Here is a 13,931-nt window from a genome sequence, read left to right as displayed (position 1 = left end):
AGAAGCTGTGTGCTGATGCTATGCGTTTGAGGGCTAAGACATAATGATAAATGCATCTAGCAGAAGGTTAAAAAAACATAGATTGGTTGATGTTTTGCTACCAACACTGTTTAGACAGGCCTTTAATTAAAATTCATTATTGTAATAAAAGTGCTGAGGCCCAGCTCTCTGCTGAGTGTGCTAGTACACTGTTAATATTTAGGAGATTATCAGGGGCGTTCTCACATTGTGTGACAGGGTGTGAATGGGCATGCAGGGAAGAGGAGGAATTAGTGAAATGTGACTTTGTTCACAATATCAGTTCTCTAGAGAAGTGCGATTGCCAAACAAGATGAATAGGAAGTAGTGTCTCCATCGGTTTATTTGTTTGGTCATCTGATAATCCATTTATTCATGAAAGTCAGATTACTGATAAAACAGTGTGCTTCACCACTGTGTTGTAGCCTTTTTAAAATTACACTGAACAGTCAAACAATGTGCTACACAAATAAAACAACAATTATTTTCCGTATTGAATAATTACTCCATTGGTGATTGTGTTATTGTTTGAACTCATCCTTGTTCCCTCATCATGTACATCCACACACCCTGGCTCTGACCTCTCATTTGTAATCAGTTTGCTTCTATATTATACTCTTCATTTCCACTGTCACTTTCTGTATCCTCCTTGTGGCTGTGTTAATCTCTTTCCTTCTTCATTGGGGACAGAGACGCAGAGAGTGGAAAGAGAGGGGGAGGACCAAGGCCTGTCGGCGAAGTGAAGCTGCCAGCCAAGAGAGCTCTGCTTTAAGCCTTTTCACTGGCAGCTCAGACTCTATCTTAGCTTGTGCCCACAATACAGTTCTCTTGCTTGTTCTTTGTTCCCTTCGCTCTCTCTCTCTTTTCTTTCCCCTCATATTCCAGAGGTAACAGCTGTTTCTTGAGTGTTTCCCATGTGGTTGGAATAATTATACATTGGATGTATATACATGCAGATGATCATTTATTTTGGAAAGCTTTGACTATATGCTGTCAAGACATCCACTTCACATTATTGAAGTCGTCTTTTAAAGAAGTATACATTGTTAAAAAGTAGAAAAGTTGTGTATCTTTCTTTCTTGCTATCTTCTTGTTATTTGGGTGGTCAGGAGATAATAGAACCAGGCTATTCAGTCCTGTCGGTAGGCAGTAGTGGCTGTGAGCACCCCCACCTGCTCATTAATGGTTTAGAGAAATAAAGCAGTCGTAAACATACACTCACCACCGCCATTATGCTAAAGTATCCGCAGTAAAAACACACACAGCTCCCATCAACCCCCGCAGGTGCTCTAGGTCACAGCTGGTGGACTGGCAAGGGATGCAGGTGAGGGATTTTTGCATTTTGTGTTTGCTGAAGTGGTCTGAGTTTTGCATCATTTCACACAGCTTTAGCTGTAAGTTTGTGTGTCCAAAATCAAGAAGGAGACTGTAAAAATTCATTCATTGGTTTAGTCACAGAAGTGTTGAGTGAGTAGCTGTTCAGGATATGTGATCATTAATTGGACATGAACATGGTGTCAGAATCCGTGCTATTCCAGGCTGCTGCTCTGCTCTAACACTTGTGCCGTAGTATTGATCAGAGGTACAAACAGGATCTGTACTGGGCCGTGGCAGTTTCCGTGCAGAGAAAGAGAGAGAGACCAAGAAGAGAGAGACACAGGTTTTGAAAAACTAGTGGTGGTGTTGAATGGGTGAAGAGCAATGCTGAAGATCTAGATTGATGTGGAGCAGGGCAACTGAGCTAATTATGTATAAAGATGCATTCTAAAGTTCAGCTAATGCTAATGTGAGACCTCGGTATTCTCAGTAACATACGATGTATCTTTGAAAGTTTCAGTGTGTTAACTACCAACCTCTCTTTATTTTACTATATCTGTCTAGTCCATCTCAGCAGGGATACACTGTGGAAACACATAGAGGGCTTGGGGTGGGGTCTCAAGTTTAGATAAAATAAAAAATTACTTAAATCCAGCCCATTCAAGAGATGTCAGGTGCTTGTTAGTGGAAACTAATCCCATTCACAGAAAACCTGCCCACACACAGATGAGTAAAAGGTTGTATTTCCCAATCTGAATTTTTGAAGAATTTCTTGTTGTACAAGTTATGTACTTGCTATGGTCTATAATTCATTGAATAAAACACCAGGCACCCAGTGATACTTTGTATGTGTACTTAGACAGATGCTTAGGCTCTCTTGCAGTACAACATTTATTGTATCTGTAGGCCATCAATGACATCATAAAATGTACAAATTAGCAACCTAGCTTTGACCAAAAATTTCTATCTACAGTCTCTTTCTCAGATATATGGCATTTGTGAATTCTAGAAAAAAACAAGTCAAACTACAGGCAAGATCTCCAGCATTAGGCATTGTCTTAGCTGCACATCTGTGGTATTTATTTTCTCTCATGCCCTGCTGGGCTTTGGCACATTAAGACAAACAGACCTGCATCTTGGAGCACAATAGTGCCATATGCAGAAATGATCTGAAATCACCCTTTGGTAGACATTTCAAAAAGCTGGCCATTCAGTCTCATTGTCATTGCTGTGCCAGTAGATTGCAAACTCATGAAGAATATTGATTGATTAATTGATTGAACCACTTTGATGAAAATGTAAATGGCTCACAATACACAGGCCCTGCCTTTGCCACAGAACAGGTGAGGAAGGAACTTGCTAAACTAAAAACCAACAAAGCAAAAGGACCAGCAGGGATCAGTCCAGGAGTACTTAAGGTGTGTGCTGGACAGCTTGCAGAGGTTTTTCAGCAATTCTTCAACCTCTCTCTGAGGCTCAAAAAGGTGCCTAAGTTATGGAAAACTTCCTGTATTGTCCCATTACCAAAAAGAGGCCATCCCAGTACCCTTAGTGACTTCAGACCAGTAGCGCTAACATCACATGTCATGAAAGTGTTTGAGAGACTGGTCCTGCAACACCTGAGGTCTCAAGTGTCTGAATTTCTGGATCCCCTGCAGTTTGCATATCAGGAACACATCGGAGCGGATGATGCCATCATCTTCTTAATGCACAGAGCATACTCCCATCTGGAGCGGCAGGGCATCACTGTGAGAGTCATGTTCTTTGACTTTTCAAGTGCTTTGAACACTATTCAGCCCCACCTGTTAAGTGCAAAGATGCAGGATATGGAAGTTCCCACAGACATGGTGGAGTGGATCAAAGACTACCTCACTGGGCGGCCACAGTTTGTTCGCTTAGATGGCCGCATATCTGATGTGGTGATGAGCAGCACCGGTGCACCCCAAGGAACGAGGGCGAGGGCACTGTTCTTTGCAGTTGTGTGCTGGGGAGGTGGCATCAAGGCTGGTGAGGCCAACAGACTAAACAAGTTGACCAGGAAGGCAAAATCAGTTGTTGAACTGGACCTGGACAGTTTGGAGGCTGTGGCAGAGAGGAGGATGGTGGACAAAAGAAACTCCACACTGGACAATCCTGCACACCCACTTCAACTGTGGTGAAGGGGAAGTTCATTCAGCCATAGACTAATTCCTCCTAAAGCCAAGACTGAGAAATTCAGGTTTTTTGTATCCACAGCCATAAGACTCTATAATTCCTCAATATAAACAATAACGCTCGCGCACACGCACGCACGCACGCACGCATACAAACCCCCCAAAATAAATACTTCACTTTTCTACATACGTTTACTTTATTAATTACTTTATTAATTACTATTAATTAATATAATATTAAATGTATTGATCCATCCATCCATTTTCCCACTTATCCTTAACTAAGGCCACATTGATCTGCTGGAGCCTATCCCAGCTCTCTTTCAGGTGGAGGGCAGGGGTACACCCTGGACAGGTCACCGGTCCATCCCAGGGCCACATATAGACACACAACCACACACGCAACCCCACGCAAGCACGGGGAGAACATGCAAACTCCACACAGAAAGGCCGGGGTTGTGAACCCACAACATTCTTGCTGTGAGGCAACAGTGCCAACCACTCCGTCACCACACTGCCCCAATTGAATTAATCCCCTTGGGGATTAATAAAGTACTTCTTCTTCTTTTTCTTTTTTTTTCTAAATGAGATGACTACATCCAGATGCTTTTAAAAGCAATGATCCTTTATTGTTGTCCTTTTGGTGGTTGGCTTTTTTCTTTTTTGCAAGTGTTATGTATATGTAATATTTACCACATACATCTTAACAATGAGTGTTAATATTCTGCTCATCAGACAGGTTGCGTGATCACACCTAAGTACTTAATGAGTTCATGTAGAACACCTTGTGCTCCTGGCTTCTCCTATCCTGATTGGTTTTTAGGTTTATGTATGCAGAATTACACAATCTATAACTTGTGTCAATAATAGTCTTTGACACACGTTCATGTTCTTTCACTGTATCACTTCTTACATGTGGAATACATGGATCTTTATGACATCTAAAGAGCCTCTTTGTTGCCTTGTGAATGTGCTGGCAGTCTTTCTGTGATTGGGTCTAGTCTAAAGTTGAGAATGTATTTTTGCACAAACTGAGGATGGTGGATTTCATTCTCCCAACATATATATAAATAGTGTTAGGAAAGGACTACAGGATCAATTACAGCAGCCATCTGAATTAATATATGTACAGACATGTCTGTATTGTTTTACAACAGACTTTCAGTGTAACCCTATACTTTAATCTACAACAGAGTGTTTTTCATTGCTGCCGTTGGAGTTTTTACTGATAATCATCTGAGATCAGGATGTTGATTCTCACTTTGAATTTACATTTGACACCCATGGTGCCTGTGAGTACAGCTGGAACCATAAACTTCCACACTGCTGATCCACAGACACTTACTTTTTCTGAGGTGATGCACTGCATAAATGTGCAGATGTATGCAAAATGTAGTGTGTCGTATGACCAGTGTTTCTTTTTTATGTCTCCCGCATACACAGAGCACAGTAACATATGCAAAGTGGTAACCCAAAGGGGTACTCAAACATAACAGTTCACTGTATCCCACTTGGACAATATTAGTGAAGACAGGACAGAAAATGAGAGCTGAAGAACTAAAGGATAACCTCACAACTGTCTCTATCATTGTCTCCCCCACAGTGATTGTCAGAAACTGGACATCTTCACTCTGGTGGTGTGTGTGTGTGTGTGTGCATATGTTTGTTATCTATTCTTTGTGACTGTGTATAGGTGTGAAACACAGACAGAGGAGGTTTGTTGTGTTTGGACTGGGGGTCATCTCTATTTTGACAGCAGGCTCTGACAGCCAGTAATTGGTTTCCTTTTCCATGCCTCTCAAAGCTCCTGCAGAAAAGGCAATTTTAGGAGCCAATCAATTCAAATTCCAACTCACTCAAGATAGAAAAGCCAATGCAGCTTTAACCTTATTCACTGTCCATGAGATAGTTGTGCTGATAATCTCCAACCTAACCCCAGCTTACACACACACACACACACACACACACGCACTACCCCTGTCTTTCTGTCACCCATCAGGGAAAGCTCTTATTTCTGGTTTTTCTTGAAAGAAATTGAGTGTGATAATAGGAGATTCTACTCTTAAGTGGCTGGAGTGCATATTTACCTCAAGACTGAATGAACCTGGAAACACCATGTATCTCTGCCCATGTGTATTCTTTTGACATGTACACATATATGTAGTTATACGCACCCACTACACTGCACTATAATCATCACACATCTCACACTTGCATTGACCAGCATGGAGACACACAAATTAGTACAGCACTACACAATAACAACACCCCCCATACACATATACACACAGAGTTGTGTTTGCCTGCTGGCTTCACCTTTCTGATGGGAAGAAACACATCATTTAACCAAACTGGTCAACTGAGAACTAATTTCTCTTTTGTAGTTACTGCCTGAGGACTCTAGGGCTTGCGGGGTTTGTATTGGCAATCAGCAGCACACTGACTCTTGGTGCAGAAACTCCTTAACAACTTAGTTTGGGTTTTGATCAGAACGCTGACTTGGACTCACCCCTCTGTTGTTAAGCACAGGAGAGATTTTCCCCAATGCAGTCTCAGCATAGTATTTATCTACGGTACAACACATACTGTATCATTTCTCATTCATTTTCTCACCAGACCTCTTTCAGTGATTCTCATCCCTAAAAATGATGTTTGAAGAATCCATTTGCATTGCATATTTGGCGTATCCCTATGAAACAGGGCCATACGTTAAATATTTGTTGTTATTGTCAGTGAGCTTATTAGGCATATTAGTTATGCACACTGCCCAATTTTATTTCCATGTCATTTCTTTCCTCATTAAATCCTCACTCTCTCCATTTGCATTCCACCTCACCAACTTTTCCATCACCTTCAACTCCCCAACCAAAAGAAATATAAGCTACCATGGTGACAAGGGGCAAGTGCATAATACCCTGGTTTCAAGGATCTGGCCCCATGGTCTTAAGTTTCAGCAAATCCCTGCACGGACCAATCTCTACCGTCCATCTGCTGCCGGCCTTCTGTGTCTAAAGTTGAAAGTCTTTGGCAAGCAGTTTGCAAAGTGACTTGGCTGTACTGTCATGCTGATTGTTTGGTGGTTGGGGGGCAGAGGATGGACTGACTATCTTTCTTTCTTTTTATTTCTCTCTCTCTGTCTGTCTGCTCCCCCCTTTCTGTCGTTGTGGCAAGAGGGGCTCGGCTGGAGAAGCAGAGGGAGTATTAGCTCCCAGTCTGGCTCCTGTCACCACCTCGATAGCTGTCACACTAACACCCCCACCACTATCACTGGAGCACTTATGGGCCTGTCACTCACCTGGGAGAGAGGGACCAAAGGAGGGAGGGAGGCATCCTGGGAGAAGAGTGTGTCAAGGGAGATATGTAGAGGAGAGGGGAGACGGTGCGGATGGAGGCGGAGCTCAGGATGCAGAGAGGAGAGAGAGATGAAGACAGACGGAAAAAAGAGAAAGATAAAGTAGGAGGCGGGAGGGATGGGTTGGGATGCTGAGAGTGAGGGGAAGTAGTTGAGTGGCATTAAATGATGAGGTCATTGAGACATGACAGGTGAAAATATATCAACCTGACTGGAGTTCCAGACACCTCACGAGTATTTAGCATCTAGCTCTGTGCTTGTCCAGCAGGATGTGGTTTGGTGCACGTTAAAACAAAGCAAGGGCCATTTGGACATTATAAAGAAAGAGCAATTCACCGTACACTGTGGTGAAATAATGGGCTTTAGCTAAACAGCATGCTGTAATTTTTAGAAGAGGGTAGAAAAACCCACATTGATAGCTGCAGCCGTTGTTCCATCTGTGAGAGCCATCACACAATAAATGAGCACTAACACATACAGAGGCACACAAATATCAGAAATACTTTTAGATTGATTTAAAAGGCATACATATTCTCTAGCCCACAGTGTGCAAAGGACAGGTTCAGCATTATTACATAGCCTCAGATACATGTATATACTGTACAGTGATGCAAATACACATGCAAAGATTAGCATTTCTCAGGACAAAGTCTATAAGTCGTAGCCAAATGCAAAAATGCATAAGGTCAGAATCAGGGCATCATTGAATCACAGTGACGAGCATCATAGTTGACAGTGCAGGATGCAGACATGTTCCAGCTTGGCCCTTCAACTCGCTGTAGAACCACTGAAGTGAAACTCTATTACAGCCACCTCTCCAGCCACAATTTATCAGCACCAACACTACAGCCTGTCTCTGCACACAGGTGCTTGTGTACACATGCATGTGTTTACAAAAAACAGATGTGTTAATGTTGTGCTTTTTAAAATACAAGATTCCTGAAAGTGTTGCTCTTTATATGGCAATTCTTTGACACCCCTTTTATCTGCAAGACATATGACAGAAGTTGTTGCAGCTTTTAAGGCAGTGGTAGCTCATGTCGGTAAGGAAAATGTATCAGTTCTCCCATCAGATTTAATCCAATCAACACCTCCGTAGAGTGACGCGTCGCTTGCATGTTTTATTATAAAGTCATGGAACCACAGACAGCTGCTGGAGTGAGAAATTTAGGAAACTGAGCAATGACAGAGTTTATGCAGCCATTTGGATACATCACTTGGCCTCACACAAGCATGCACCCATACATACAATACACACAGGCACGATGTATGCTCAGGAGTAATAGCAGATACATTAAGAGAATTAAGAAAGAAACAGATCTGTTACTCTTTGCTTTAATACACACGTCATAGTATAGTATAGTGTATAGTATATGGTATAGGAATAGAGCAGAAACACGCTTCAGTTTTCACAACAGTTTTCTTGATTATATAAGTGGTTCATCTAACAAGCCCAAAAACATTGAATTTTTTTTTTAGTTGATAAATATTCTGTGTTATAGATTATTCTGTGTTATATGCAGTTCTTAAATGTAACCATTTCCTTTCATAGTAAAATGATCCCTTTTGCTGTTTTTGTTATAGGTGTGTTTTTTTTCTTTTTCTGTTTACACGTAGTAAATCTTTTTAATTTTACTATCGCACGTTATTCCTGGTGGGGGGGTCTGTGACTAACTTATATGACTGTTGTGCCACAAAAACAAAATCAGGCAGGATGAGAAGCAAAACCGATGGACAGCAGAAGCTGAATGTGCTATAAAATTTTACAAGGAAGCAAGCTTTCATTTAAAAATACATTTTTTGTCTCCTTTTTTTTTTTTTTTTTTGTTGTTGTCCAGGCTACAGACAAAGACGCAGGCACATTTGGGGTTGTGCGTTACTACTTCAGTGACGAGCCAGACCAGTAAGAAACACACACACACATGCGGACACTCAAACTGTCCACTCCAACACACAGCCACATTAATGTTTCATTCATCTGGCCGCTTGTGAGCAATTGTGCTGCACTGTTTTTGCCACATCGCCCTGCCAGAGACAGCTGAGCTGCAACGATGTCTGGCGCATTTCTTTACATCTGCTCTCTTCAGGCCATAAATATCCAGACTCACACACAAAGAAAAACACACACTCACATAAAAATCACAGTTATTGTGGCTTTATACTGTTTATTTGTTCCCCTGTCACTCTTACTAGGCACAATTTTTGAGTATTTGTGATCTGCCTTTTTATATAAACTGAGGACATTTTTTTGTTGACGCAATTGCCTTCTTATAACAGTGTACCATGATGTTTCATTTATTATAACTATTATTAGTGTTATTACAAAATAAAAGTCTATTGTGTTTGGAAAAACTGATTTTCTAATGAAAATACATGAAGTAGAAAGACAATATCATACTAGTCAAAAAAGCTTAAACACTATACAGCACACACGTGTCTGATGTCTACAGTTTAATGTTTTTTGTTTTAATACAAAATCATCCTATAGTGTTTTAATGTACTAAAATGACGTGTTGCTGAGCAAAGAAAATAAATGTTGCAAAGTGAAAAAAGCTACTGTGCTGTAATGGCACGAATAAAATAAGAAAAAAACTTTTCATTGATACCTGCCTCTAATTTCACTTGTTTTTCTCTTGTAGCTTTTACCTGGATGAGGAGACAGGCTGGGTCATTCTCAGAGCCAGTCTGGACTTTGAGTTGATGCAGCGTTTTACATTGACCGTGCTAGCAAGGGACGGTGGCGGGGAGGAGACAACTGGGAGGATCCGCGTCAATGTGCTGGACGTCAATGACAATGCACCTCTCTTTCAGAAAGAGGCATATACAGGCTCGGTGAGGGAGAATGAGCAGACTGTCCAGGCGGTGGCACGAGTCAGGGTAAGACCCGTCTAAAACATGCATTTCTGTCTTAAAGTAGACTTATGAGGCCAAGAGCACACTCTTGTTGCTATATAGTGTCATAAAACTGTCCTGTTTATAGCTGCTGTAAAATACCCTGTTAGTGTACACCTGTGACCTTCAGTGATTTTAAATATTAACATGCTAAACCAAAATTAACACTCATAATGGTATTGAAGTGATGTTAGGAAACAGTTGCTAGGCTGCGATAAATGAACTATACTGCTAGATAAAAAAAAAATTTTTTTAAATTACAAGTTAAAATTAAACTGTCCCTGTAACATTTTGTACATTGCAGTATGTTAATATTAACCTAGAAATCAGGATATCATCCTGACTCAAATTCAATCAGTCTTCAGAATTCCAAGTCTTTGGTTTTGTCGCCGCCCTCTTTCTCCTTTGTTTCCTCTGTGTTAACTATAATCATGCAGTTATGTGTTTTTTGTACACTGTATCCAAGAAGAACAGGTTGGTCTGGTGTGCTGGCCATCAGTCACTGCCACAAAAGGCAGAGGTACACAGGCACATTGGTAACTAATGGCTCAGTGTTTCCTTTGATTGCGCCCTGGAGAAAAAGACTCTTAGTTCCCCTGTGGCAGTGGGTACAGCAGTGGCTTAGTCCGCCACAGTGCACTGTTGCGCCTTACGTTTGCATTGTGGGAGTGGAGTTGATGACTGGGCTCAACGCTTGGCTCACTTTGTTTGATTAGTCTGGGCTAACCTTAAACGCTGCTGATATTAATACACCACCCAAGAGGAACGGAGGAACTCACAATGTTGTGAGTCTGGCTTCTGGGAGACTATTTTCTGCCAGAAAACAGTCAGAGAAGGAGGCAAAAACCTGAAATAGATAGGATGTGTTGAGAGACGAGGCAAAGAAAGGTTTTCTGCTGTTTGCTTTTTCTTTTCTAAACAATGCCTCAGAGATCTGTGCCTCCTACTACAGTGCTAATGCTTTCTAGCAGCTAAACCTTTTCTCTGCACTTATTTTTTCACTTCCTTTGCCACTCATCTATTTGATATGCTGCCCCCTACTCTTTGGATCATTGAGTGTTAAACGATGATCTAATATAAAACTATCTGTTGAAATTTGATATAGGAAGACAGTCTGGAAGAGAAAGCCCACTTAGGAAGTTGTGGGAGAAGAAAGGTATTGCTTACTCGACATTTTGGCATTAAATCAAAGAGTCGAGATATGCGTGTTATGGAGAGATACAAGTGCGCTTTTTTGACAACCTGTCCAGCTTCTAATGATGCCAGTGACGCCCAGTAGACTCTGCTCACAGCCGGAGGACTCATGTTTAAGTTCTTGCCAACTTGAGAATAATGAGGGGGTGTCATTATTGTTGTTGATGTTGTTGTGGATTAGCCCTGCAAAATATGGTTTCACATGTCCTCTGCCTGCTTGGCTTGTCTTGGCTCAGTTGGTGATCATCCAGTATTGACGCCTGGGCCACTAATAGTCAGAATCAGCTTTAATCTGTCCAATAACATGCCATCACTCACTGACAGCTTACTGGCTGCACTCATATGCACAGACACACACACACCCCTGCTGTGCAAACATACACATATAAATATTAGCGCTGTCTACCGCAGCATCTGTCCTGTTCCTCTGTCTGTCTTCTTGTCTCACTCACTCCAAACTTCTTTTCTCTGTGGACTTTTGACTGTCAGTGAGCAGTATTTTAAAGGCGTTCACCCCCCCCCCCCCCCCCCCCGTCTGACCACCCACAGGCTACAGATGAGGATTCTCCTCCTAACAACTTCCTGACATACACCATCATTTCAGCCTCAGACTTCCCCAGTTACTTCAGGATCACAATGGTGGAAGGATATGCAGGTACACTCAGCCACAATTTGTGCTAAGTTTGAACACACTAATTACAATATGAGGGGATGTTCTGGATGTTTGGAGTAGCTAAACCAATTTTTGAAATTGTAGAATAGTTATTACACCTATGCTTTTTGGTTGTCATTTGCTATTTAAGTCCTTACTAAACTATAATGTTGCCACACTTTGTCCATGAAATACACAAAGCACAGAAACCTACCTGTCTCCTTCTCTCTCCCTCTCTCCTTCCACCAGTTGTCAGTGTGACAAGGCCTCTGGACTATGAGCAGGTTCCTAAAGGAATGATCTACTTGACTCTAATGGCTAAAGATGGGGGAAACCCAGCCCTCAACAGCACTGTGCCTGTCACAGTGGAGGTGATTGTAAGTACAACTCTGCAACATGCACACACCTGAACACTTTCCTGTAGGCTCACATCAAAAATAGAATGAAAACATTAAACAGCAGGAATTTGTCTGGACTCCCACTTGTCATGACCTGTCACACCTAAAGGTGCAAGTAGCAGGGCCTCCTGTAAATGTGGCAGCTGCATATACTGAGTGCCTTTCATGTACATGTCTGTTTTCCTGGACATCTCTGCCATTTTCAGTGCAGATTGCATCAACCAATGGACATTACCCAAATATAAACAGTCTGCATTCATATTGAAGCTGGGAGGGAACATGATGTACAGCAGAATTTATCAACAAATACTTGCCTTCTGTTCTCATTAAAAATTACAACATCTGGTGTAGTTGTTTTGGTACAATATCTCTTGCACACAAAGAATAGAAAACTCAGGCATGTTTATATCTTTAGAGAATGAAAAGGTGATTGTCCTTATGTCCCTGTTGACATGCATTTCCTTATATGGTACATTGCTCTGTATATTGCATCTATTCAGAAATCTTGCTTTAACTGTAAAAATGTTGAACTTCATATTGGTAAGACACCTTCCCCCAGTAGGTTCAATCCTTTACAGTATTGCCTTCACTTACAATTACACTCTAAGCTCAGTAGAAGATGTTTGGAGTTCTCAGAAACAAAGAGTCAGTGAGGCCAGTGTAAGGTAAGGTAAGTCCCAGAGCCATTTTCATTTAACATCATTTACTTTCAGCTGGTGGAGCTATTGTCCATCTTGGTCACAGTGGAGTCTTCATCTGTTTTGGATCTAGATTTTTTTTTTGTCCATACTGCAAAGACTACCCGGTTTGTACATACTTGTGATAGTGTGTTTGTTTTTTGGTTCCAGAAAGTAGCTTGAATAGTTTAAAACTTGTTTGTTGATAACAGCTTCTTGTGAGCTGAGAATCTTTCTAATTCACACTTTTTAAATAAATCTTAAAGAGTGGGTATTTCTTCAGAAAGCATGTAATGACTCTGTGCTGCAACAGACACAACCCGTGACCCAATCAGTCCCTCCACTTTCCAAGCCACAATTTCCAAACTTTTACAAAAATCTTTCCTTTTAAAGTTTCCCTCAGATGTGATAGAAAGATTTGTGGGCCTGAGACTGGGGAGAGGGACTTTGTGGAGATGTTACATTGTCTGTGCTGAAAGGACTAAACTGTCTTATCTAAAGGTTGATCCAGTGGGTGACAGGTGTCAGCTGGCTCAGGGTAGATCGTTTCTGTGTCTTCAACTTCACTTACATAATGGGTCTCAGTATTTCCTCACTGTCTGAATTACACTGAACCCTTTTTGATCTGTCACACTGCAGCATTGTTTGCAGCTTTGTCACAGACTGGGCCACTATCTGAGCGTCTGGTTCATTTTGTCAGTCCTATCACTAAATGTCTTATTTAAAGGTACTAGCAAAGGTCTCACACACTGGTTCAGACATGGTTTGATATATATAAGACTTGGGAAAAAGAAGGTACTTTGCACACGGATTGTAGTCCTGATTCTACCAGATAATGTAGTTGCACATTTCTCTGCAACCTGTTTGCATGCACTTTGACTTTTTATTTTGTAAATGGTTATCTCATTCAAATATGACCCATGACATGCTGTTCAGGATCCTGTTCCACTGTTTATTTATTATTTGCAGGTTTTCACACTACCTAATGCATTGTAAATACAATTTGATCCATGTCTGATTACAGATGTGTGGTGGAAGGTTTTCTGTGTTCACTGTAGCTTTTTAACTTCTCTAAAGCTGCTTCGTTTATCAAAGGACTCAAAGGCAGTGAGAAGATATACCACTTTTCCTATAGGGTCTCATGGGGGTGCTGGGGCCAATCACACTTACATTCACACCTCTGAGCAATGTGAGAAGACCATGTCTTACATATGTTCTGTTTTGCCGCCTCTGACGGTCTTATTGAGGGATCTCATTTTAAGATATCAGAAAAAAAAA

General features: G+C 41.3%; 1 protein-coding gene across 1 annotated transcript in view; it reads left to right on the top strand.

Moving 5' to 3' along the window:
* Positions 1 to 13,931, top strand: part of cdh23 (cadherin-related 23) — a 138,119-nt gene that overhangs the window by 78,417 nt on the left and 45,771 nt on the right. Inside the window, exons 13-16 of the mRNA XM_026310064.1 lie at positions 8,679 to 8,743; positions 9,480 to 9,717; positions 11,476 to 11,581; positions 11,828 to 11,955. Of these exons, the coding sequence (XP_026165849.1) occupies positions 8,679 to 8,743; positions 9,480 to 9,717; positions 11,476 to 11,581; positions 11,828 to 11,955 (537 nt within the window). The remainder of the gene's footprint in view (positions 1 to 8,678; positions 8,744 to 9,479; positions 9,718 to 11,475; positions 11,582 to 11,827; positions 11,956 to 13,931) is intronic.

The sequence above is a fragment of the Mastacembelus armatus genome, chromosome 15 (assembly GCF_900324485.2).
Source record: "Mastacembelus armatus chromosome 15, fMasArm1.2, whole genome shotgun sequence".
In the NCBI taxonomy this organism is placed as follows: domain Eukaryota; kingdom Metazoa; phylum Chordata; class Actinopteri; order Synbranchiformes; family Mastacembelidae; genus Mastacembelus; species Mastacembelus armatus.
This window is presented reverse-complemented; position numbering and strand designations above follow the sequence as displayed.